Source organism: Vombatus ursinus, unplaced genomic scaffold (assembly GCF_900497805.2).
Source record: "Vombatus ursinus unplaced genomic scaffold, bare-nosed wombat genome assembly UNPS02014959.1, whole genome shotgun sequence".
Lineage (NCBI taxonomy): Eukaryota > Metazoa > Chordata > Mammalia > Diprotodontia > Vombatidae > Vombatus > Vombatus ursinus.
Window position 1 is genome coordinate 18,165,548 of NW_020954737.1, and position 26,240 is coordinate 18,191,787.

A 26,240-nucleotide genomic window follows, 5' to 3' on the forward strand; every position below is an offset into this window, starting at 1 on the left:
GAGGAGAGCTCAATTCTGTGCTCAATTCAATTAAACAAACATTTAAGAATGCACTATGTGTAAAGGAACTGCTAGGTTTTCTGTAACTTTTAAGTTATTGTTGTTTTGGCAAAAAAAAAAAACAACTGACTTTTATGGAGTCTAAAAGCAGTGATTTAGAAAACATCAATTAAAATAGTCTGTCTTATTAACCTAATATAGAATTTTAAAAATTCATTTTATCCTTTGTTAGTTTCCTAGCAAGTCAATCAAAATTAATGGATTTTTTTCATTTATTTGCTTCTACTATCTTGTTGTCCCGGTCAATTTTTTTAACTCATCAAAAGTGGTTTGGGCTCTTGGAATAACTTCATTCAATATTAAGCCCAAACCAATTCTATCTCTATGGTAATATGTCTTATTTGACAATCTGAAAAATGACTGCTCTATTTGCAAATGGGATAATTTTGCTTATGAGCTAGAGCAGAATGAAAAGACTGGTTTTTGTACTGGCATTTTAGTTACAAGCCCATCATAATTTTCTTTTGAGATAACATTTACTAATTTAAAGGGCCAGCTTTAGCATATATAGATGAAGTAAGCAGCCACCAACATCATATAATTTCAGTGGTACCAGGGAAGCCACACCTCCCCTCCCTAAAGATTTAAAATTTCTAGAAAACAATATGCCATGAGTTAACATGTATACATACATATATATGCATATATTCATACTCACAGGTCTTTGTAGAGATGAGAAATTAAAATCTAGGGGAACCCAAATCTATGCAATCAATGCTTTCCTTTTTATAACATCTCTTATGCTAAAGGCGTTTTGTTACTTTATGAATATAAAGATCTTTAATTTCTTTTTGCTCAAATATTTATTAAACATGTTGACCATTTAGAAACTATAGCACTAGATTTTAGCTCTAAAAAGTATCTTAGAAATCATCCCAGGGGCAGCTAGGTGGCTCAGTGGATAGAGCACTGATCCTAGATTCTTGAGGACCTGAGTTCAAATCTGGCCTCAGACACATAACACTTACTAGCTATGTGACCCTGGGCAAGTGACTTAACCCCATTACCTAACCAAAAAAAAAAAAACCAAAAACAAAAAAAACCAAAAAGAAATCATCTCATCCAACCTCTCCATTTTATAGTTAATAAAACTGAGGCCCAGAGGGATGAAATGACATGATTTATCCGAGGCCAAACAGTAAGTATCAGAGTTGGAATTTGAATCAATGTCTTCCAAGTCCAGTTTAGGACTCCTTCCATTATACTTTAGGAGGCCAGAAAAAATATGGGTTACAGGAACACTTTTTCCTGATTTTCCTTTGTTGGTAGGTGGAAAAGACACAAAAATGACTTATAAATGACTTATTTCTGTCACAAGCATACACATGCATGCACAAATACATACACACACACACACGCGCGCACACACACACACACACACACACACACACACACCAGCCTGAAAAAACCCTCCCCAACTTTCTGGCAGTGGTTTCCATATCTACCTCTACCTCACCCCCAACCAGAACAACCTTGTGAGTGAATTCTAGCTAAGATGTTGATGACTAAGGCAGCTTGGTTTAGTGAAAAGAGTGCCCAATTTGGAGCCAGAGGATCTGGGTGTGAATCTGGATTCCGGCACTTATTTATGTGACCTTGGACAGGTCATTTAGCTTTTCTAAGCCAGAGTTTCTCCATCTTTAAATTAGGGAGGCTGGATTGGATGACCTTCAAGGTCCTTCCTAATTCTAAACCTATGATCCCACCCTATAGTAACAGATGATTTCTTAAAAACAGCAGAACTGGGAAAAACAAAAGTGCAGGTGGAAGAATAAGAATGCAGAGAAACTTGGGGGTGGGGTACAAAAGAAACCAGCAAATTCACAATTTTGCTAAGGGCCAACCAAATCTGTCAAGAAAATAGGTCTTGTAGTGATTAATTTCTTGTGGTGATTAATTTCCTGGTAGGTGTGGATGTTATTGCATTATGATTTTTTTTTCCTTTTCCCCCGCAAAAGCTTAACTCGGAATAGTTAGATAGCTGTCTCTAAAAACAGACAGGAATATCCCAAGGGGTTACTCTACAAATCCCACAAGTATTTTGATATAAGTGAAGTATAGTTAAAATGATTGTCAAGGGAAGTCTTGATCATGGGGGACAGCCCACTCTTAAGATTTCCAACTTATTGTCCCCATTTTATAGATAATGAAATTGAAGCCTAGGGAGGTTAAGTGACTTTTCCTATGAGGTGGTGGAGTGTGTTATTATATTCATTTTACAGATGAGAAAACTGAGGCTCAGATGAGTTAAATGGTCACACAGTTCATTAAGGTGAGTTGGAATTTTAATTCAAGTCTCTTGACTCCACTTCCATTTCCTTTTCTGATTGACTACTACAAGGAGAAAGTGTCACAAAGGAGCAGTAAGCATCCTGAAGGAATTTAACAGGGGTGTGTGGTGGGAGAGAGTTATAGAACAAATTCCAAATTGTATTTTACTCACTGATGCTAAGTGGTGTTTTAGAAATTTGATGCAAGTGGCAAGAGCAATTGCCCTGACTGACTGTAGTCTTGGGGATACCTCCTAAATCAGGAAAGGTTAAAAAGTATTTAACCTGAAGTTGAAGTAACTGCCTCATGTTGTTTTTCAGTTCGATATGAGATTGATAATGACCTGATAGAATTCAATATTTTAAAGAATGGCGTTAAAGTCAACAAAGAGGCAAAAAGGAAAGCAGTCCGAGGCGGATTCGTAAGACTGAGGCATATTCTTCAAGAAAAGGAGAAATCCCTCATGGAGCAACTGGAGAATTTGGAAGGATGCAGGCAGAAGGAAATTGAAAAATATGTGTGCACCACAACTCTTAGAGTTAAGGAAATGGATGGACTTATTGAGTTTTGTAAAGAAGCTTTGAAAGAGACAGGTCAGGTGGCATTTCTACAGTCTGCTAAGTCTTTGGTAAATCAAATAGAGGAGGGGATCCAAAATACGTATCGGCCTGATCCACAGCTTAAGGTGGACTGCATGGAGGCCCTTCACCTGAATTTCACGGATTTAGCAAATGGATTACATGCCCTTTTCCCTGTCCAGCAACAGAAAGAGTCATCCTCTGGTGATTATTCACCCAATCCTTATCCTGTGCATTCTGAAATGATGATTACTCGAAAAGTCACCTTCAGTACGCAAAATTTTAGCAATCAACAAATGTTTCAACACAGCTACTCTTCACAGTCTCTCCCGGGATCTCCCTGTGAGAAGGGTAGAACAAACATTGAAATATATGGAAGAACACAATCCATCTCCACTCCCAGGAACACTGAAGGGTTCTTTACCTACTGGGTGGCACCTACCGAAGGCCAGACTTTTTGGTCTACTCCAGAAGGTACAAAAGTCCAGACCTACAGCAGCTTCCACAACTGGTATATCCCCAACGAAAGGAATTTGAAAGTTCCAGGGCTCATTGTCATCTACCAGACACTGGTATACCCAAGAGCTGCCAAAGTAAGTCTTTTCTCTATTGCATTTTACAAGAGGTTAGTGTTGGGGCAGGATGAAGGAGTCATGGATATGCTTACACAGGTTGATAGGAAAAGTGGTTGGGACTTCTCTATACTGAGCACAAAGTCTTTTCTCCAAAGTTCTTCCAGACAGGAGGTCCCCTGGTCACTTTACCTGTGGGGTATCAATCAGATTTTGAAGAATTTGGCACGTAATACAGCTGCCAATGAACTAATTTGTACCTAAAAGCTTATATTCATTCACAATGAGAAATACTGCTCACTAGCAGACATTTAAGCAGTCACCATTTTCTCTTCAAGTAGGCAATCCTACTTAGGAAACCAAATCAAGCTCAGCACACTGTTTAAATCAATTATTTGGGAACCTCACCTATTTGGAATATAGCTGAGAATTTAAAAGGCAACTACAAAAGAAAAGGACTGCTGAGTAGCCAAAATAGATGTCACAAAGTGAAAGTTAAAATATTCCTAGACTGTATAGCTGGAAGGGACTTCAGAAGCCATCTTGTCCAACCCCTCTCATTTTATAGATGGAGAAGTTGAGACCCCAAAAAAGTTAAGTGACTTGCCTAAGGTAAGCATTTAATTAGTGGCAGAAACAGGATTCAAACCTAGGTCCTCAGATTCAGGACCCATTGCTCACTCTTTGCATTATCATTGCTCAAAGCTGTAGTTTGGTTTGGTGCTAACTTTAAACACATTTAGAACAAAGCTCAGCTATGTTTGACTTCCCACCCCATGGCTCATAACAAAAACCAAATCTTAGGGGAGAAAGAGAGGAAAGGATATTGCTAGAGGCAAGGACACTGACCAAAGTAACAAGAAAGAAGTAATTGCAAGAAATAATGCATCAAATCTAATGGGGGGGGAAGATACAAACACAAGAATCCTGCAATTTTATCAGTAAAGGACCATTTAATGTAGAGGGTGGGCTATCTAGTCCATTATACATTCATAGCTCTTAGTATCACTGCATTGTACATTATTTTTTTAGGGATGGCTGCATCACTAGAAAAAAGGCTAAATATTTACTTTATTTAGGAAAGCAAAAGAGTATGTCTTCCAAATATTTCCAAACAAAAAGGTTAAAATTAAAAAGTTTTTGTACTTAAGGAGATAAGTTTCTGTATGAAAAATGTGGAAACACTCCTTCCTGACAAGGACACCTTCGGTAGAGTCCTACTGCCCATAGGGAAAAAGACAAACCTTCTTTTAAGGCATTCCATAACATGGTCCCAACATTCTCCTCCAGCCAGTTCCCATCACACTAACTATAATCCAGTCAAATCAGACTACTAGTTATTCTGCAATCACACCCTGCTCTCCCACCTCGGCTCATTCCCACAGATTCCCTCTTTAGCTCTACCTTTTAAAAATGCCTTCCTTTAAGGTTCTGCTCAAGCCCCACCTCCTTTCCTAACCCTTCTCTGATCCCTACAATTAAAAATATTCTCACCTTCTTCAAATTTCCCTTTGCCTGGTTCTCATCTTTGCCCAAGTGCATTCTACCTTGTATTATACTTACTTACATATGTCTGACCTAGTGGATTATAAGCTTCTTGAGGGCAATACCTATGTTGTTTTTCATCTCTGTCTTTGTCCCAAGTGTCTGGTATAGTGCCTTGCACTTGAGAGAAATGATTATTTCTCTCTTGTATTTAATAATTAATTATTGAATTATGACCGAGGTTTCCCCCTTTCTACTTCCTCATTCAGAAATCAGCCCTTGTGGATTACTCAGGCAGCCTTTGAAGTGCAGGGCTGATACTGAGAGGAAGAGAAATGTGTATGGCATACAGTAGGTGCTTAATAAACATTTATTGATTGGTTGTGATTCATTGACTAAAATTGGCACCAATGTTATTCCTATTTAAAGTCCCACATCCTTCTGATAGGCAGTTGGAGGGGCTCCCTTTTTGATGGGTTCAAAAGGTAAAGATTCCTGCCCATTGTGTTTTACTCAGACTGGGAAAAATGTAGATTCTCCCTTTTGTCAGACAGATGATACAGAGATCATTCTCTTTGACCAAAACTGAGTGATCAGAGTCATGTCCCCTAGCCCCTCATTATAATAAGCCTACCTCACATTATAATATTAATTCTTCTCATTACTTGTTAATCAATCAATAACCAATTGATTTCCATCCTCAGTTGTACCCTCCTTTCCAAATGCTTTTATAAGCATTGAAGGTTTCACAGGTCAGCTTTTTTCCATCATGGAAAGGAAAATGAAGCCTTTTTGTTAATCTACTTGCTAGCAGTGGTTGATAAAACTAATCGTAATTCACCCAGAAACTTTATCTCTCGAAAATTTTTACTCAAGACACACATAATAAATGTCTGATGAACTGAACTGTTTAATTTTTCCATCAATAGAGTCAGAGCAAGGAAACAACTACTGGGATAACCCTACTATGAGAGCCAAAGTAATTCTTATCAATGACAGCAACTGCCAGTTTAGACACTGGTTCCCTTAGTCATTTGCTACTGGAATCTCATTGTCAAAGTTTCCCTCCAATCTCCCTTTCTTCAGGATTCCAAAGTTCCCATTCACTTATTAGGACCGTATAATCAGTCATCATAAAAAAAAACCCACCAACCCCACATCAATCAATCAACAAGCATTTATTTAATACTTATTAGGTATGACATGCTACTACAAATACCAAAAATGGAAGAATCTCTACCAAGTAAATAACTTAAATGCTAATGAATATCAGTTGTTGATTTACAGCTAACAAAGTGCTTTCCTGATAAAGATTCAGGTTTACAGCAACAGGTGGTAGAAGCCTGGATACTTCAAGGAAAGATCTTCAGGAGGAATGGATTTCTCTTTGAACATCTGGTTGTGTTCTGTCAAAGAGGGAGTCCTTCTATCTGCCTATCAGAAGGATGTGGGATTTTAAATAGGAATAACTGTGCCAATTTTAGTCAATGAATCATAATAAATCAATTCATAAACATTTATTAAGCACCTACTATATGCCAGGCACAGTGCTAAGTGCTGGGGATATAAAAAGAGGCAAAAGACAGTTCCTGCCCTCAAGGAACTGACCATCTAATGGTGGAGATAATAAGCAAACAAATGTATACAAAGCAAGCTAAATATAGAATAAATAGGAAATAATTAACAGAGGAAAGGCACTAAAATTAAGAGGGGTTAGGAAAGGCTTTCTGTAAAAGATGGGATTTTAGTTGGGACTTAAAGGAAGCCAGGGAAGTCAGTAAGTGGAGTTGAGAAGGGAGAATGTTCCAGACATGGGAGATGAGCCGGAGAAAATCCCCTAGAACAGAGAGATGCAGTGTTCTCTTTGTGAAAACCAATGTCATTGGATCAAAGAGTACATGTAGGGGAAGTAAGATGGAAGAAAGCAGGAAAGATAAAAGGAGGCTAGGTTATGAAGAACTTTGAACGTCAAACAGAGCATTTTTCATTTGATTCTGGAGGCAATAGGGAGCCACTAGAGTTTATTGAGGAGGGGAGGATGACATTTTTGGAACCGCACTTCAGGAAAATCACTTTGGTGGCTAATGAAGGATGGATTGAAGAGGAGACACAAGGCAGGCTGACCCACCAGTAGGTTATTGCAGTAGTCCAGATGTGAGGTGTGGTTTGAACACAGGTCCCTCTTTACTCCAAATCATTGTGTCTTTCCATTACAGATAGTTCTTATGAAAAACCACTGGCTAAATAAAGAAAAAGGTGTTTATCAAAAAATCATAAATTCAGATACAATTTGCTGATTGTTAATGTTCTTTAGCTATATTATATGTTTGTGCAAACACATACTTCTTTCATTACAGAAGCAATCATTTCAAATCCCTGAGCTCCATACAGCAGAAAATAGTATGATCTACCAAAGGGTCACTTTAGTTCCAAATCTATCTTCAAACTACTGTTTGAATTTGGGGAAATCACATAATTCTTCCATTTTGCTTCAGTTTAACTACCAATAAAATAAAAGTTGTATTATTCACTGGTATTAGACCAAAATTAATGATTCTTAGGGTCTAAGATCTTCATGAGTGGCCTATGAGCATTGATTTCGTGAAATAAATTTGTCTGAAACAATGCCTTGCCTGGCGCTCATGGTAGTACTATTTGCCTTAAAAAGTGGGCTTACCATATGGAAAATAAGTGTAATAAGGTAAAAAGAAGGAGAATTTAATTTATAATATTATTCCTATGTAATTTCATTAACAATGAGATGAGAATTATAGAATGTTCATTTAGCATTCATTGTATGTTTTTAATAAACTACATATTATTTTAAAAATTAGTATCATGGATAAGAGGTTGACTTGTAATCAAGAAATAAAAGACAGAGATAAGCAGAAGTTTTTCTAGAAGGAAAGGACAAACAGTAAAACTAATTCTTGAACCCAGAGGATTTAAAGCTAGAAGGGATCTAGGAGATTATCAAGTTCCAGTCCCTTCATTTTGCTGAGGAAATATGGATACAAAGTGTTGAAGTGGCTTGCCCAAAATCACACAGGTAAAAGATAGCAAAGCTAGGTTTCAATCTCAGGTTACCTGACTCCAAAACCTCTATTTATCACACAATACTTTTTTCCAATGTTAGGTAACATTTACAAAAGTCTGTTGGAAGATGGAATACACCATGAAATCTCCAAGTTACAAAATGATGCTAAACTCCCCTGAGAATGAAAATCCAAGCTAATGGGGTTAAGCAATACAGAAAGAAGGCAAGATTGGGCCTATAAATGGCAACTAAGCCTGAATGTGGGTAGGTTTAAAGAGTCTCATTTAGGGAATACAAGAAACAGTATGAAATAGTGGATAGAGAGATTTGGCCTTGGAATCTGGAAGACTTGGCCTCAAATCAGCCTCTGACTTATTCTGGTTGTGTGACTTTAAATAAGTTATTTAACTTAACCTCTCCATGCCCTGGGCAAATCTCTGAGACCACAGGTTGCAGATCAGTTGGCTATCTGCACTGGCAGAGGACATTTCCTTACCAAAACCAATAGAATTACAAGTCAATCAATCAATCAACAGGTATTTAGTAAGCATTTACCATATTCCAGGCATTGTCCTCAGTATTGAGGGGCAGAGGGAGTGGTGGGAAAGGAAGAAATACAAAGATAAAACAATACATTGCTTGCCTTCAGGAAACTTAACATTCTGTTAAGGGAGACAACATGTTCATAAATCAATATAGACAAAATAAATACAAGGTAAGTGGGGATGGAAAATCAGAAAAAGGTTTCATGTGAATGGTGTCATAAGTAGGAATCTAAGGGATTCCAAGAGGCAGAGATGAGTTGGTATGAGGAATGGCTAATGACAAGCAACAGAGACAGAAGATGGAGGGCTCCGCATGAGGAAGAGCAAGAAGATCAATTTGGCTGGGTTATAGAGTACAAGAAGGGAAAGGAACAAGCATTTATTAAGCACTTATTATGAACCAAACACTGTGATAAGTAATTTATAGACACAATCTCATTTGACAGTAATATGTAAGTTTGGAGAAGTAGGTTGGGATCATATTGTGAAGGACTTTTACAGTGCCCCCATAAAAAGCTCTGTTTGTATTATAGATTTGAGATCTAGGAAAGGGAATTAAGCATAGTTTTTGACCATTCCCTGAATACATTGGTTTGATGTGTCACTAAGGCCAAAAAAAGCTAAAGGGATGAATATCATCAGAAAGGGTTTCACACACAACAGAAAATATTTTCTTCTTAATATAATTCAATTCAACAAACATTTATTAAGCACCCACTATGTGCCAGTTTCCCCACTGTATTAGGCAGTGGGGAAACAGATAAAAATGATACATTCCTCACCCTCAAGAAACTTATATTCTTGGTGGAAACAGACACAGAATAAATATGGAATAATTTCAGGTGGAGAGTACTATAGCTTCCTCCAGTATCAATTATTTGATAGTCACTCCAGTCAACAAGCATTTATTAGGCACCTATAATATGCTAGGCACTAGAGATAACAAAGAAAAAAAAGCAAGACAGTCCCTGCCCTCAAGGAACTTACTTCTCCTGAAGGGAAGTAATATATACCCAGATAAGTAAAAACAAACAATATATAAAATAAATACAAAGTAATTACTAGGTGGGAGCAACACTACCAAGTTGGGGGAGACAGAAAAGGTATCTTGTTAGGAGGTGGTATCTGAACTGAGCCTCAAAGGGAATTGAGAGTCCAAAGCAAAGGCAAAAGAAGAAAGCTATTGCAGAGTGAGGGACAGCCTCAAGTAACGTCACAACAAAGGAATATGTAACTTAAATTGAGAGTGGGGAGAAATGTAGAATTAACCTGGAGGGATAGATTTAGACTGGAGCCAGAATATGAAGGGCTGTAAGTGGTGAAAGAAGAATTTGTATTTTACCTTTGAGGCAATAGCCACAGAGCCTTCTAGCTTCTTGTGCTGGGAAATGGCACAGTCGCATCTATTCTTTAGGAATAGCAAATGAGTCACTGTGGGGAAGATGACTTAGTAAGAGGAGACTGAATACTGGAAATCCATTTGGATAAGGGGATATTGCAACAGCCCCATCAAGAGGTGATAAAGGCCTAAATTAGGTTGGCTGTGGTATGAAGGACAGAAGGATCCAGATGTGACAGATGTGGACAGGACAAATAAGAAAAGGATAACTCACAGCCTGAGGCATTTCCACATTCATAGAACTTCTCTTCAATAAGAACTGGAGAAATTATGGAGGTGCAAGGCCATGGTGCACCCACACCTATAACATAACATACCCTGCCAAGTCACTGCCCATCAAGAAAGACATAATGGAACTTAAAACTTAGACTCAGGAAGGTCTAGCTTTAAAGCAAGGAAAACTTTGGATCAAGTCCCACTTCTGACATATTGCATATTCTGATATATATAATTGGCTGTGTCATGCTGGGCAAGTCATGTAAACTCTCAGAGCTCTAGGAAACTCTTTAAGACTGTAAGTTGCAGAGAAGGTGCCAACCTACACTGGAAGAGGGAGTTTCCTTACCTGGGAGTTCCCCTATACCTATGAAATCACAGGTTCAGTTCCAATCCTTATCCTGCCATTGTAGTGTGGAGCTGCCCTCAGGTTCTCAAAGGTTATGCCAGCAGACTGTAAGTTCTAGCAAGTATAGAGTATAGAGTCTGAGTAAGAATCTATAGCTGATGTCTGAAGATCAGCTTAGCTAAGTAATGAACTCATTACCAGTAAGTTGTAGGTGGTATATTCTTCTGCCACAGAAATCCAATGGCCAATGAAAGGGTAATTTATATATATATGGTTTAATTATGAGTTCTTGATTATGAAATCAGATTACTTGGGGGACGTGCCTAACCAATTAATGTTAATGTCAGAAAGGACATTCCAAAACATATCCTTTGGTGCTCCTATTAGAGTGAAAATATTGAGTTCTATGGCCCCTGAGTGTGAGTCAATGTAGCATTTCATACATTCTCAAAATACTTTTTTAAAAACACTAGTACTTTGGCTACATTGGAGCAATTAAGTGATCTTATTATTATGTTTAATACATTTGCATAGCCCTTTCAAAGTTTACAAAGTGATTTCTTCACTGCAAGAAGCCTTGTGAGGCGGATAGTGCAAAGTGCTATTATTTCCATTTTATGAATGAAGCAGCTGAAGACAAAGAGGGTTAGCTTACTTGTCCATGGTTTCACAGCTATTAAGTGTTCAATCCAAAGGTCATAAATGAAATCTTCATTATGTCAGTCTTTGTTATGAAAGAAGGAGTAGCCAAAAGCTCAGAGCCATAGATATTCAAACTAAACCAGAGATAAAGATGAATATAAGCTGTATGATAATTTGGGAGAGGAAGTGGGGTAGGAAAGAATAAACTACAGTCTTGCATACTAGAGGCATGCAGATTTCTTTTTCCTTCACAGATTTACTGGACGTGTCCCACAGAAGACGTAGATTATTTCGAGATGGAATTCTATGAACTTGTTGTTTATGCTCCCAATAATGTCCAGACAGAACTTTGTGGACACATACGAGACATACAGCAACAGAATCTGGAACTACATAATCTAACTCCAGGCACAGAGTATCTATTTAAAGTCCGTGGGGTCAATGAAAATGGACCAGGAGAATGGAGCGATGTATGTAAGGTATTGTGAGCAATCTCTCTCCACTGGCTTTCTTTATCCAGCTCTTTTTCCTAAATGTGTCTTTGTGTGACACACTTGACCTGGTCCTGGGACAGGAAGAGGTCTGTACCTTCACCAGACTGAACAGGAGACCAGATAATTGTCCCCAAATGACTGGATTATCCCCATCTAAATGACTTCTAAGTGATTTTAAATATGATTCTCCCTTCAACCCTAAGCAACACATGCTGAATAGTAATAAAATATACAACATAAGAGTGAGAAAGAACTTCAAAGATTATCTTGTCCGACCTCTGCATTTTACATTTGAAGAAGGCAAGGTCTAAAGAAATTGACATGAAAATAAATATTACAATTATAAAGCCAAGAGAGACAGAATCTTCCTCCTGAATTATTTCAGATGTTTACAAAATTTACAGAATCTCTCCAGTTTGAAAGGGACATTGGAGACTAACTAGTCCAATTCATATCTAAATTTTCAGACACTTCTAATTGTTATGAAATCGGTCCTTTCCTCAAACTTTAATCTGTCTCTCTGTGGCTTCTACACAGTTCTGTCTTCTTGGTACCATGCATACTGAGTGTGATCCCACTTCATCATGACAGCCCTTTAAACACCTGAAGACAATTTAATGTCATCTCTTAAGTATTTTTCTTCTCCAAGCTTAAAATTCCCGGACTCTTCAATTTATTGATCCTTTCTAAGACCCTGTCCATCCTAATCACTCTCCTCTGGATATGCTCTAATTTGTCAATTAATCAATCAATAAATAAACATTAGGCACATACTATGTGCCAAGGACTATGCTAAGTGCTGGGGATGCAAAATGAGGCAAAAAATAGTCCCAGCCCTTAAGGACAATGTCCCTCCTAAAATGTTGTCCCAGGCCTGAACACAGTTCTCCAGATGTGGTATGATCAGGCATGAGTGCAACAAGGTTATCACCTTCCTCATCCTGAGCACTCTATGTCTCTCCTAATAGAGCTTAAGATGGTGGCACCTATTTTGGTTACCTTGTTGTTGTCATTCTGAATTTGTGTGCATTGACTAAAAAGGCCACAACTTTTCCCACAGATTCTTATCCAGACAAGACTTTCACCTCCCTGGACTTGTGAAGTTGCTGTTTAAACCCTAGAGTATGATTTTACATTTATTCCAACTGAATTTCATCTTAATAGATTCAACTCATTGTCAAATTCAGTTGATTCAACCCACTTGCTTTAAAAAAAATTAGAATTCTGTCATTCAAAGTGTTGACTATCATTCCCAGCTTTGTATCATCTAAAAATCTGATAGGCACGCACCTATACCTCAATCCAAGTTACTGATTAAAATGTCAAATAGCCGAGTAGTTAGGGCAGATCCCTGGTATCCTTCCTTAAAGATCTCCTTGAAAGTTGGCATCAACCTGTTAATGACTTCTCTTGGGATTCAATCATTCAACCATTTCTGAATCCACTTAACAGCACTAGAATTTAGGCTGTATATCTCTACCTTGTCCAGAAGGCTCTCCTGACAGACACTTTGCTAAAAATCCAGGTGTATTATATTTGCAACACTAGCTTGATCTTCCAATAAAGGTAGTTATTCTGTCGGAAAAGAAAATGATGTCCATCTGGCATAGTTTGTTTTTTTTTTTCTTGATGAAGTCATGCTAGTTCTTAGAGATCCCTTTTCTCTTCTAAGTGCTCACAAAGAAAAGCTTTCTTCTCATTTATTATAGAATTTTTTCAGGAATCAAAGTCAAGCTCACCAACGCTATGGTTTGTAGCCTCTACCCTTCCTCCATTTTGAAAATCAGGTCAATATCTGCCCTTTTTATTTTTAAGTCACATTCACCCACAGATCCCACTGCTAGACATATATATCCCCTCAATGAGGTCAAAGACAGAAAGATATATATACCAAAATGTTGAGAGCTGCACTTTTTTTGGTAGCAACAAAGAGCTGGGGGGAAAAAACAGATGGCCATAAAATGGAGAATGATTAAATGAAATATGGCACATGAATGTAATGGAATGTTACTGCACTTATACAGTAGAAAATGAGACAGCTTGGTGGTTCAGTGGATGTAATGCTGGGCCTGAAGTCAGGAAGACTCATCTTCCTGAATTCAAATCTGACTCAGACACTTAATAGTTGGCTATGTGATGCTAGGCAAGTCACTTAACCCCATTTGCCTCGGTTTCTCAGCTATAAAGTGACCTGGAGAAGGAAATGGCAAACTTAGTAACTCCAGTGTCTTTGCCAAGAAAATCCCAAATGGTGTCACAAACTGTCAGACACAACTGAAAATAACTGAACAACAGCAACAAAACAGTGGAAAAATCATTGGCTCAGGAATTAGAGGACCTAGGTTCAAATCACACTTCTGTTACTTATTACCTGTGTGACCTTTGACAAGTCGCTTAACTTCCCTGGTAGAATGAGATGAGTAACAACTCTTTCAGAGTGAGACATGGATGCGGCCAATGAAGGAATTTGTTTGTCTTGACTATACATGTTTGTAATAGGGGTGGGGTTTTTTCTTCTTTTTCAAAGGGAATGGAGTAGGAAAGAGAAAAAGCAGATGTTTTAATTGAGAAAAGGCTTAATAAAAAATGAGATTAAACTAAATCATCTCTGAGGTCCCTTCCATCTTTAGAATCATGATCCTATTGATCCAATAAATTTGATAAATGTGATTCGTTGAACTGATAAAGAGTAAAATGAGTAGAAGCAGGAAAACACAATAGACATGATGACTATAAGAATGTAAATGGAAAGAACAATACAATGAAACTAAATGTTATGTAACCATAATGACCAAGCTTGGCCCTAGAAAAGTATTGAGAAAATGCATTTTTTTGTTGCAAAGGGGGATGGGTTGCTATGTGTATGTAATATTGCATATGTCATCAGATAAGGTCAATGTGTTGGTTAGGTTTAGTAATAATAATAGTAATAATGTTGTTGATCAGTTAAGCCTGACTCGTGACCTCATTTGAGGTTTTCCTGGCAAAGATACTGGAATAAGCTGTCATTCCCTTCTCCAACTCAACAGGGTTAATTGACTTGTCCAGGGTCACACAGCTAGTAATTGTCTGAGGTCACATTTGAACTCAGGAAGATGAGTCTTTCTGACTCCAGGCCCAGCATTCTATCTACTGTACCACTTAGCTGTCCTTAATAGTAATAATAGCTAGCATTTACATAGCACTTGAAGGCTTGCAAAGTACTTTGCAAACACACATATCTCATTTTATCCCCACAACAATCCTGGGAAGTAGGTGCTATGACGACTTTGTGCAGCTCTGCCTCACTTCAATCCTACGCAAGTGATGACATCACTCTCATGTTATCATTGGTCCTCTTCAAAAATGAAGGACAAACAACAACAACAAATGAGAAAATTGAGGCACACAGGAGTTGTTCCTTGCTCAGAGTTTTACTTTTTTTCCCTTTCTTTTTTAAAATCTTTGTTATAAGGGATGGCTCACTGGGTAAGGAATGGAAGATGGAAATATTTTGAAAATAATGTCACATAAAAACAGAAGATAGCAATAAAAATATTTTAAAAGGAAAAAAGAGAAAGCACCACCAATAATCTTAAATCACATACAATTTACTAGCAAAGAGAAAATATTTGCCCTTCTCCAGTCCTGTATCTCTTCTCACTCTTCATGGTCTTTCAAAGATCAGTGCCTGCAGCTCAGTCATAAAATCATTCCGTTCATTCAGTAACTTGGGATGTAATTCAGCTGGGCCTGATGACTTGAAAACAGCTTATTGTGCTCTCTTACCATCTCCTCACAGCTTCCATTCCAACTCCTTGTTAACCATTTTTGTTCCACCATTCCCAATCCAGAAATCATTCTCCCTGGAAGAGAAAACCAAAGCAAAGGATTGAGTAGTTCTGCCCTCTATTGTCTAAGATCACCATCTCATCCTCCACAACCAGTATTCCTTTACCTTCTTTGAACTTACTCTAGTCTCCAAGATTACTAAATCTTAAAACCCTCTTTTGTTGTCCTTCATATTTGTCACTAGCCTCAACTCATTCTGCTTTTAAGTGCTTCTGACACTAATCTTCTAGAATTCTATGAAAACACTATCCTTTTCTATTTGACCTCTGCTATCTATCCTTGCTTCCATTTTCCATGCATGCATTTAAAAATCTCAGTTGGTCAAGATATCTTATTTCACTATATTTATTACCCATACTTTATGCATTATACATACACATCAGAGGCTATAGGTATGTTTTTTAATTCTGTCTACCTTCCTGAATACTGTCTTAGTTAATTACTTGTCCTTTCTACTCATATTCACCCTTTAATCATTATATTCATGTGATTTTGTACGATATCTGGCTTGGCAGGTATATATAGGCAGTTTTCACATCCCCCTCCCATATTTATTTTAATACCCCCTTGATTTGATTCACAAGATGCTTAACAAATGTGTTTTATTGCCTCTTGCCAGGTATATTCTATCTCTTCTGAAGAGCCCTTCATTCTGACGATTTAAGCTTTGCTCCAGACACCCAAATCCCATCCCCAATGACCTTTTCATCCCATTGTTTGCTTCCCAGATCTACCTTTCTCTTCTTAGTCTCTTATTTTCAATCAATAATAAGGTTAAAAAAGCCATCTGTTTTCCCCAGCATCTTCAGGTTTTTTCCCCAGAATATCAAAATATTTAATGATGCTTTCTATGTTCTTTCTGGTGGTATCTTTTATCCCAGTATGAGGTACCATAAATAGGTAGTGGTTATCAGGGTTGGCAATTCTTAACAAGTCTCTGACTTGCCTTGGAAATATGCCCCAGGAAGGCTGACAAAGTAGGACTTTGGAACAGGGTGTGCAATAAGTTGGGCCAATAAAACCAAACTCTGACTAAAACTTTAGTATTGAATTTTTAGATTACAATTGATAGAAGCTTTGTGCTCTATAAACTCATCCTATTATATGCTTTTGTCAATTTATCTTTTGTTACCTTTCACAATTTTGAAAAACAGTAAGAAGAAAGGAATGTGTCCACACTTAGGCTTAAATCACAGCATCCCTGGAGACTAGGTATGAAAGGCTGGCTTTTCCCAGTTCCCAAGTAGAAGCTGGTAGATAGGGATTTGCAAGGGAGGTAGAAATTCAGGAAAGGGAAAAGGAGTCAGCTATGATTTATGACCCCTTTCTACCTGGGATTTCCCCTCATAGCATGTATGATATTTGATATTATATGTTAGAACTTGAAATTTTGATGATAATTCAAATAAAAATCATCAAAAGATCTGTGTGTGCTTTTGTCAACGTGAGGGATTCCCTAAACCAATCTTGTCAAAAACATTTGTGACTTAGGTAAGTTCTATAGAGTAACCTGGGGTACAGATATTTAGTGACTTGCCTGGTGTCACATTAGTAATGTCAGAAATCAGATTTAAACCCATTTCCTCTTGACTCAAAGTCTAGCACTCACTCTATCACTATGTTATACTGCCTCTGAATATAAAAATGGCCCATGTTGTTTCGTGTTGCTTAAGACAACTCTGTGGGGCAATTAATACCCTGCTTTACCTGAGGTAACTGAGACTTATCCAAATACATCTGTGATCTCAACATGGTGGATATTCTCTCCAGCAAAGAAGATTCCAACTCATGCATGCCTGCCCGCTTTGGTGACTCTTATCCACGTCAATGTATAAGTTCATCTTAGGGGTTTGGTGGGATGGGGATAGGGAGAAGCCACCCAATGTATTGGGGCCTTCACCATATTTCCCTGACATTGAATAGATATTAGTGGAGTAAACAAACTGCTCAAAAAGCTTCAGATGTTCCATATTACCTCTAAGATAAAATGCAAATTCCCCCTTTTGTCCCTGAAACCCCTTTAGAATCCCATTATAACCTCTCTTTCCAAGCTGACTACATAGTACTCATAGGATCATAGTCATGAGGACATAGGTCAAGAACTAGAAAAATAACTTTGATCACAACTCTGATCAGGACAATGACCAATCACAATTCCAGAGGAGTGACAATGCTTCCTATTTCTTGACAGAGAGTTAATAGACTTAAGATCCATAATAACACATGCATTTTTGGACATAGTTAGTTAAAGGAGTTGTTCAGAGTACATCATATAAAACCCCCTCACATTACAGATAAGGGAACTGAGGACCAGGGAAATTAAGTGATTTGTCCAAGGTAACAGGATTGTGTCAGAGCCAAGACTTGGGCCTAAGCCCTTAGACCCCTTAGAATCAGTGGTCTTCTGTACTTTACATTTTAGCCAAACTAGCATCCTTGCTACATGACAGTCAATCTCCTGCTTCCATGTCTTTACACAAGTTGTTGCCCATGCCATGGGTGATTAATAAATACTTACTGATTGATCAATTCATCTAATCCCTTACTATAATCATGGAACCAGCCTGTCTTCTTTTTCAATTATATCTTTTTCTGACATCTCTTCTTCGAAAGTACCTTAGTTGTTGTATGTTGTATTTTGTACCCACCGTGTTCCTTTCTATTGTTCTCTGAGTGATATCCATTTTTAAATCTTCAGTCATTATAGTTTTCCATGGGGTGTTCCAGCTCAGACTGGCTTGCAAGAGCCAATTGCTAAATTTTCAGTGTGAACATTTATACCTCAGAAATTGGCAAATGCTACAAATCAGGGCTTGATTTATTGTTTTGTTGATTGTCTAGCCTTAAGAAAGTAATGGGAAATGACCAAAAAATGACAAAAATGCAGATTAGATTTTAAAATATGTCATGTTTACATTTTTTTCAGATATCCAGTGGTTAAATATTTACCAGCACATCATTGTCCATGACCCTTACTGATACAAAACAATAGAATATTAATGTTAAGAAAAAGATGACCCTTTATTTCTGGGAGAAGTTTGGGTCATTAAAGAAGTTTTACAGTGTCCTAAAGGAAATCTAACCCACTTTCTTTCTACTGTTTAATTCTGGGTCCAATTTGTTGTCCACTTATATTGATTTGTCTGTTCAAGATATATTTGTTGACAGATGAGCTCTATATGCTGTCCATCTCCTTGTATGTCATTTTCTTTGCAATAGATATTCTTTATCTACTTGGTATTTACCATTTAGGTGAAACTCTTGATTAGTTAGGGATCTCTTCCAGGAGGCTCCATCCACACTGTTGCAGAACTTGATGCAACCAACCAAATGTCATCTGCAAATGAGAACACTTGAAGGACTTCACTATCCATGTTCCAATTGTATACCTCATCCTTTTTTTCATTTTTATTCTTTATTCCAGCTTTATGATAATGTTAATCTTTATCTCTAACAAGTTTGTGGTCTGACTTACACAAACATTTAGTTTAGGGGTGGGGAATCTGCTGCCTCGGGGCCATAAGTGGCCTTTTAGGTCTTTGAGTGTGGTCTTTTGACTGAGTCCAAGTTTTAAAGAATAAATCCTTTTATTAAGGGGACTTGTTCTGTGAAGTTTAGATTCAGTCAAAGGACCACACTTGAGGACCTAGTGGGTCACATGTGGCCCCAAGGCCACAGGTTCCCCACCCCTGATCTAGTTCATGAATGACTCCCATATGAGTAAAAAGTTATTTCCTATTGATTTAAATAAAATCAGGTTCATTTTTTATGTTATTTGGTTATCATCATGCCTTCTGATTATTTCCAATAACACCTTCTAATTTATTTCCCAAAACAAGTTTTATGACATATAGGCATAAAGCTTCTGTGCAGTCCACAAGTCTCTGTCCTCTTTCATTATTTATTCCTGATCTTTCTCTTCCAATATATTTCTTGCCATCCTCACCTATTTCCAACTTTTGTGTTGATGTTACTGAGCATCAAAATATTTTGTTGTTGTTGAGTCATTTATCAGTTGTGTCTAACTCTTTGTGACCCCATTTAGGGTTTTCTTGTCAAAGATACTAGAATGGTTTGCCATTTCCTTCTCTAGCTCATTTTTACAGATGAAGAAATTGAGGCAAACAGGGTTGTGACATGTTCAGGGTCACATAGCTAGCAAGTGTCTGAGGCCATATTTGAACTCAGGGAGATAAGTCTTCCTGACTACAGGCTGGGCACTCTATCTACTATGCCACCTACCCACATCAAAGTATATATAGATTTTATTTGGAGGGTTCTATGGAATTCTCCACAGAGTTTCTCTATCTCTTCATCCTCTGCATAAGCTATAATTATTTTCATAGTCATCTTTTTGCAAATACTTATCAATACAATATAAGCAATCCAGTACCAGATCACCAACTGTTCTATGAAGAGATGTTTCTTGTTGCCTTTGGACACATAATAAAACTAACTCCTTTAATCACCTACCAAGGAGAACCTGTGAGACATCCTTCCATTTAGTTACAAATTCTTTCTTTCTTCTGATTTCACTTATTGTTAAGAATGTCAAGATTGGCATTATTCAGTTCCTCCATTAGTATATCCATTTGGTGAAAATGAACAAAAGTCTCACTCTTAGACTGCCAACAGCTAAGTTAAAGTTCATAGATGATCTAAACCTTGTGGTTCTTACTACCCCCATTTCTACTCTGCCAACATTTCTGCAGAAGCAAAGGAGGACTACACAAGACTGCAAGTCATTTTGTATTTAATCTTTCTTTCAAAGGTTGTCATGGTCAAAGAATTCATCACCAGGTGGCTACTAGTGAAGAACCTTGTTACACTTAGCAAGGGTGATCCTTAGAAAGCAGACTCAAGTCCCTTACTAGAACCATCTGAAAGCCCTTCCTGTATGGTGGAACCTACCAGAGCTTGGGCTCCTTAGGTGTAGCCTTCAAGAACCCCAAATCAACCCCATGCCATGAAGAGTCACAGGAACAGGTCTTTCAAGAGACTTAAGGAATTTAAAGAAACCATCTAAAACCACATAGTAATAAGCAGAGACAGAAGTAAAACTCAGATCTTCTAAGTCAATGTCTGTTTGGTTTTTTCCTATTGTGCAACAACATAGAGGAAAATAATGAAGAAATGAGTTCTTATAAAAGACCAGAGGGTGCTTATGAACAGCTTGTTCTCTTAAGTATTTAAGACATATCATTAATCAATAAATAACATTTCTCCTGCAATTGCATTTACACAATAATTTGTACTCTCTATGAAGGAAGGAAACTCAATCCAGCCCACCCAGCCCTGCTTCCCATTATCACAAATTATCAAAGAGTGGAGTCCAAATTAATGAGGTTTTCCTGTAGCTTCATTTTTATCTGACACAATGAAATGCAATATAGATTTTTCTTTCAGAACTAATTCCTCTTGCAGTCTTCGTGATTTTATTAGCATTCCAGGGAAACGGGACTTTCCAGAGCATTTGTCATGATTTACCTAAGTAAAGAATCCAATAGCAAATGAAAATAAGATGGGATGTTTGAATGACATTTACAAAGCTTCTTACAAATAACAACTTCAGTTCTTTCCCTTACAGTCAGGATATTTTACCTTGGCACCAATACTGTGCAGACATTTCTGAAAGCTTTTATGAAAAATGCTGCAATGAGAGGGCAGAATTGTTTCTTACCAAAAATTGCTATATTTCTATCACTTTTGATTTATACAGAAAAAATGAGAATATGCCTGTCTTTTAAAATATATATATATTATTATTAACAATCTCACACCTGGTGGTTGTTTTTAAGGAATTCTCTTTGGAACAAAAGTTCCCTTACTTTAGTCAGAGAAACAACTAGGAACCATTAGAACTTTATCTGAAGGTTCCTAAATTTAGAGGACAGACACAGACAGCATTTTCATTCCTTTTGCAGTGAGCAACCAACTGAGCTTATGACCTACTTAGAAAGACTAACTAGTTCAGATATACCCCACGTGGACTCCTCCATAGCTTGCCCTACCTCCTACCACTGCTCCCACCACCTCTCCCACAGTGGTCTCCCCAGCAGTGGCTTCATTTTATCCTTCAACATCCCCATCCACATTACCACCAAAAACAACTCTGAATTGTCCTGGGTGGCAACTGGCTAATTATGGATCTTCTGGGAGAAACATAGACAAGGGTAACATGTACTTCAACACTCATCCAAATGAACACAGTGACCTGAAAGCATGAGGTTGAACAGATTTAACCAAGTAATAGCAAAAATTTAATGAAGAATCAATGCGCCTCCTATCCTAAAGATGCTAAGGAGTCCAGCCCTAATTGTTCTTCCATCCAGATTTCCAGAGTGTTGCTTTAGAGAGTAGATATGTTTCTAAAAAGTTATGGATTTGTAGATCAAATACTGTTTTAGATGTAGGAGAGGATCTTGCTATTTAAAGGCAGTGGATGGATGCTTTTGTAAGGTTAAGATTCCTCTTGTAAGGTGAATACTACTTCAGTGCATGTGCATGTGCGTGTGCGCACACACACACACACACACACACACCAACCATCATCTACTCTTGATTTATCTAGTCGCTAAGTTGAGCAGTATGTTATGTGATAGAAAAGGCACTGACTAGGCATAGGAATATTTGAATTCTAGTCCTAGCCCAGTCACGGGTTAATTGTTAGTGGAAAGTCACTAATTCTTTGTCTCAGTTGCTCGATCTGTCACATGGGAATCATCATCTCTGCCCTGATGACCTTACAGAAAATAAGATAATAGATGTACCAATACTTTGAAAAGTAGAATATATTATTCCCATGTAGGTATTATTATTCCTTTCTAGGATTTCTTAAATATGGGAATTATAATCTGCAGTTAAGTTTTCTCAGGAAGAAACAAAACCATGATTGTAATCTGATCCTCTAGACAAAATTAGAATGGCCCAAATGTGGCCACAACATTCAGTCAACCCAACACTTTAAGACAAAATAAAATATAAGCACTTTCTGGGTAAATCTTGTGGCCAAATTCAACTTCATCTTTTTCCTCCTTGGTCACGTGCAAATAACCTCAGAATAGAAGAGGTTTTTCCTTTGCTGACTTCCTATTCCCCAAGCACAACTTCCTCAGCTACCCTGATTGTAGTAACGTTCATTGGCCATTAAATGAAACTCACCCCATGATCATTCTCTGTTCTCTCAGATCAAACTCATTCTTATCATACTTCTAATCATATTACTGTGGCACTCAAGTAAACCAACTTAGCAATGTGCAACAAGATTCTATGTAAGGCTACATTCCATTTCTGAAAGAACTTCTACACTCCCATTTGTCTACCATAGCCCTCTTTCAGTCTTTTAATTCCAGTTTTTGATTCATCCACCCTGGCAATTTGTATGATATACTCTGCATATGAGTTAAATAAATAAGGTGACAATATAAAGCCTTGTCATACTCCTTTTCCAATCTTAAACCAATCAGTTGTTCCATGTTCAATTCTAACTGTTGTTTCTTGGCCTACATACAGGTTCCTCAGGAGACGAGCAAGATGATCTGATACTCCTATCTCTTCAAAGACATTTTTTTGTGATCCACATAGTCAAACGCTTTAGTTTAGTCAATGAAACAGAAGTAGATTTTTTTTTAACTCCTTTGCCTTCTCCAGCAAATGTCGGCAATTTGGTCTCTAGTTCCTCTGCCTCTTTGAAAGCCAGCCTGCTCTTCTGATGATTGTTGGTTTATATATTGTTGAAGTCTAGCTTGCAGAATGTTAAGCATAACCTTACTTCATGTGAAATGAGCACAATTGTTCAGTAATTTGAATGTTGCTTAGCATTGTCTTTCTTTAGGATTGAGAAATAAATTGATCTTTTCAAATCCAGTGGCCAGTTGAGTTTTCCAAGTTTTCTGGCATACCTAGATCAGCACTTTAACAACATCATCTTTTAGGATTTTAAATAACTTAGCTGGAATTCCATTACCTCCACTAGCCTTATTGTTAGCAATGCTTCCTAAGGCCTGCTTCACTTCATTCTCCAGGATGTCTGATTCTATATCAGATTTGTTATTAAGATGAATAAACTATTGGTATTATCTGTGGCCCACCCCATCCCCAAAGGCCCTGGGTTAATGCATAATGAGTCTCATCCTGGATATTTGACCAAAAGGGTCATTTTCTCATTTTTGCCTGTTGTCCCTACCTAGATTTGCTGTAGGAAAATTTCCTAATCGTACTTACATTATAACTTATGTCTTTTGTTGTTGTTGTTGTTGTTCACCACGTCCAACTTCTTCATGACCCCATTTGGGGTTTTCTTGGTAAAGATACTGCAATGTTTTGCCATTTCCTTCTCTAGCTCATTTTACAGGTGGGGAAACTGAGGCAAACAGGGTTAAGTGACTTCTCCAGGGTCACACAGCTAGTAAGTATCTCAGGTCAAATTTGAACTCAAGAAGATAAGTCTTCCTGGCTCCAGGCCCAGCACTCTATCCACTGGTTCACCTAGCTGCCCTACAGCCTATGTCTGTTTCCTCAAATTCAAGTGAAATTATTCCTGGAAGTAATCAAGGTAGCAAATGCAGATTAGGTATGAGACAGGCATTATTTCATCCCACAGAAAATGTATATGATGCCAAGGACCTACAGGAGCACACAAACATAGAGAAATGCTTAAATTTGAAATTACCCATGAATCACTGCCCAGGAAATCTCTCTTCTCTGACTGTAAAGGCTAGTTTCTAGGATTATTTGGCCTAAGGAATTAAAAATCCCCCCTCCAATAGGCATATAGATGTCTGTCTCTTCCATATGCTTCTACAGAAAGTCCTAGTTGCTACCATATGTTGAGCTGGGAAAGTTCATTCCAGGTCTCTCATCTCAGGCTACATGAGAGCATGTATCAATTTTACTATGTGTTTTTGCCACAATTCATCATTGCTCCTGAGTGGAATATAATATGCATAGACAAAATTCCTCTTCCCCTAAAAGCAAGTCTACTCTGCCATCTTATATCAAGAGAAGGAGAGAAAGAGAGAGATGAAGAGAGGGGGAGGAAAGAGGGAGAGATAGAAGGAGGCAGGAAGAGGAGAAGAGAGGACAGAAGAAGAGAGGAGAGGCAAGGAGAGGAGAGGAGAGGGTCTGTTAGCTCAGTTTTTAAAAGATCATTTCCTCTAATGAAATTCCATTCACCTGAGTCCCAGTTAGGCAATCCTTAGAAGTTCCCTGCTTCTTATTAACAAGGCATCTGTGAGCGTACCTATACTCCATAGGAAGATGCCTCTCAGATGGCTCCAAAGAGAGGTGCATACCCTATGATTTTATCAGGTTGATCAAATTGATCAAGATTTACCGCAGTGATCAATGTCTTTTACGTTAGATCAGGTAAGATCATATCTCTGAGAGACAACATGGTACAGTGGATAGAGAGTGAGCCTCAAAATATGGAACACCCAGGCTCAAATCCCACTTTTGATATATGTCCAATATATAACCCTGGCCAAGTTGCTTAAACTCTCTGTGCTCTGGACCAGAGATATGAAGCACTCAGGCCACCTGCAACACTTCCAAGTGAGGCCAAAACCAGTATAGTTTAGTGGCCCCACCTCATTTCTATTTGAGTTTGTCCTCACTGTTATAGACAACTCTTTGACTGAAAGTTGCAGAGAAGGTATTCATATAAGTCCAGTCCCTATCCCTATCCCTATATTTCCACCACTGCATCAACATTCATAAGTTGGCTAAACTTGACTCTCAAAAGTGAAGTATAAGAATTAGGAAAATCAGATTTATTCGCATTTAAATTCATATTTCTATTAAACTATACCAGAATTTAAGTTCAGGTATAGTTTAAACATCACTAAAGCAGAAATTCTTTCTTTTTAAGAGAATCAAATAGTCTTAACAAAAGAAGAGCAAACGAATTAGTTTATAAATTTGATGATCATTTTTTGTTGCTGGGCTATTGGTTAAGATAAATACTCAGAATTACCTGGAGAGAAGTACCCTGAGGAACATGAAAAACACAAGAAAATATTTACTTACCATAGACTTCACTTACTTTTTTGAATAGCAAGTTATTGCTAAATAGTGCTGGATTTAGACTCTGGAGACTTGAGTTCACATCCTGTCTGAGGTCTAACTAGCTGTGTAATCTTGGGCACTTCACTTTCCCAGGCCTCAGGTTCCTAATCTGCAAAACTGGGGTATGAGTGGGTGATAAGATCCCATTCGCTATTTTCTCTAATTCTGGGACCTTCCTGGTTTCCCCTGGACACAACCCTTTCTCTGAAACCTCTACCACTTGGTTCCTCTTTCTTGCGTTATAGTTTTCTCTGTTTTTGATTGCAGGTAATGACGCCAGATGGTCGTGGGAAGACCAGAGCAAAATGGGGGCTGCTGAAGAATATTCAGTCTGCCTTCCAAAAACGCTTTTGAGCTCCCAACAGCAAAGTTTAAAAGATGCACATTATATATATTCCTTACAGCATTCCTTATTCAAGTTGGAGTTCCTTGAAGGCTAACTCTAAGTTCTTCTAATACAAGTCTTCTAATTCACTAATAAAAAAAAATATACTGAGCCGTAACTTGTTAATTATCATGAAAATAAGATAAACCAAATCAATTAATAAATGTCTAAGCTCTCAAGGATTTCATGCCATTATTTATTTGTATTCACACTAAGGATAGATTCAGTAAGTGATGAAAAAAGAAGTGCTTTTCTTGTCTCAATTATGCTACCACCTAGCTATTTGATACTTGGAACAGGTCACTTAAACT

General features: G+C 37.8%; 1 protein-coding gene across 1 annotated transcript in view; it reads left to right on the forward strand.

Annotated features, from left to right (window-relative positions):
* The window catches only part of TRIM42 (tripartite motif containing 42), a 47,617-nt gene extending 21,719 nt beyond the window's left edge, over positions 1 to 25,898 (forward strand). The window contains exons 3-5 of the mRNA XM_027845138.1: positions 2,652 to 3,502; positions 11,409 to 11,633; positions 25,812 to 25,898. Coding sequence (XP_027700939.1) covers positions 2,652 to 3,502; positions 11,409 to 11,633; positions 25,812 to 25,898 — 1,163 coding nt within the window. The remainder of the gene's footprint in view (positions 1 to 2,651; positions 3,503 to 11,408; positions 11,634 to 25,811) is intronic.
* Positions 25,899 to 26,240: the final 342 nt, after the last annotated feature.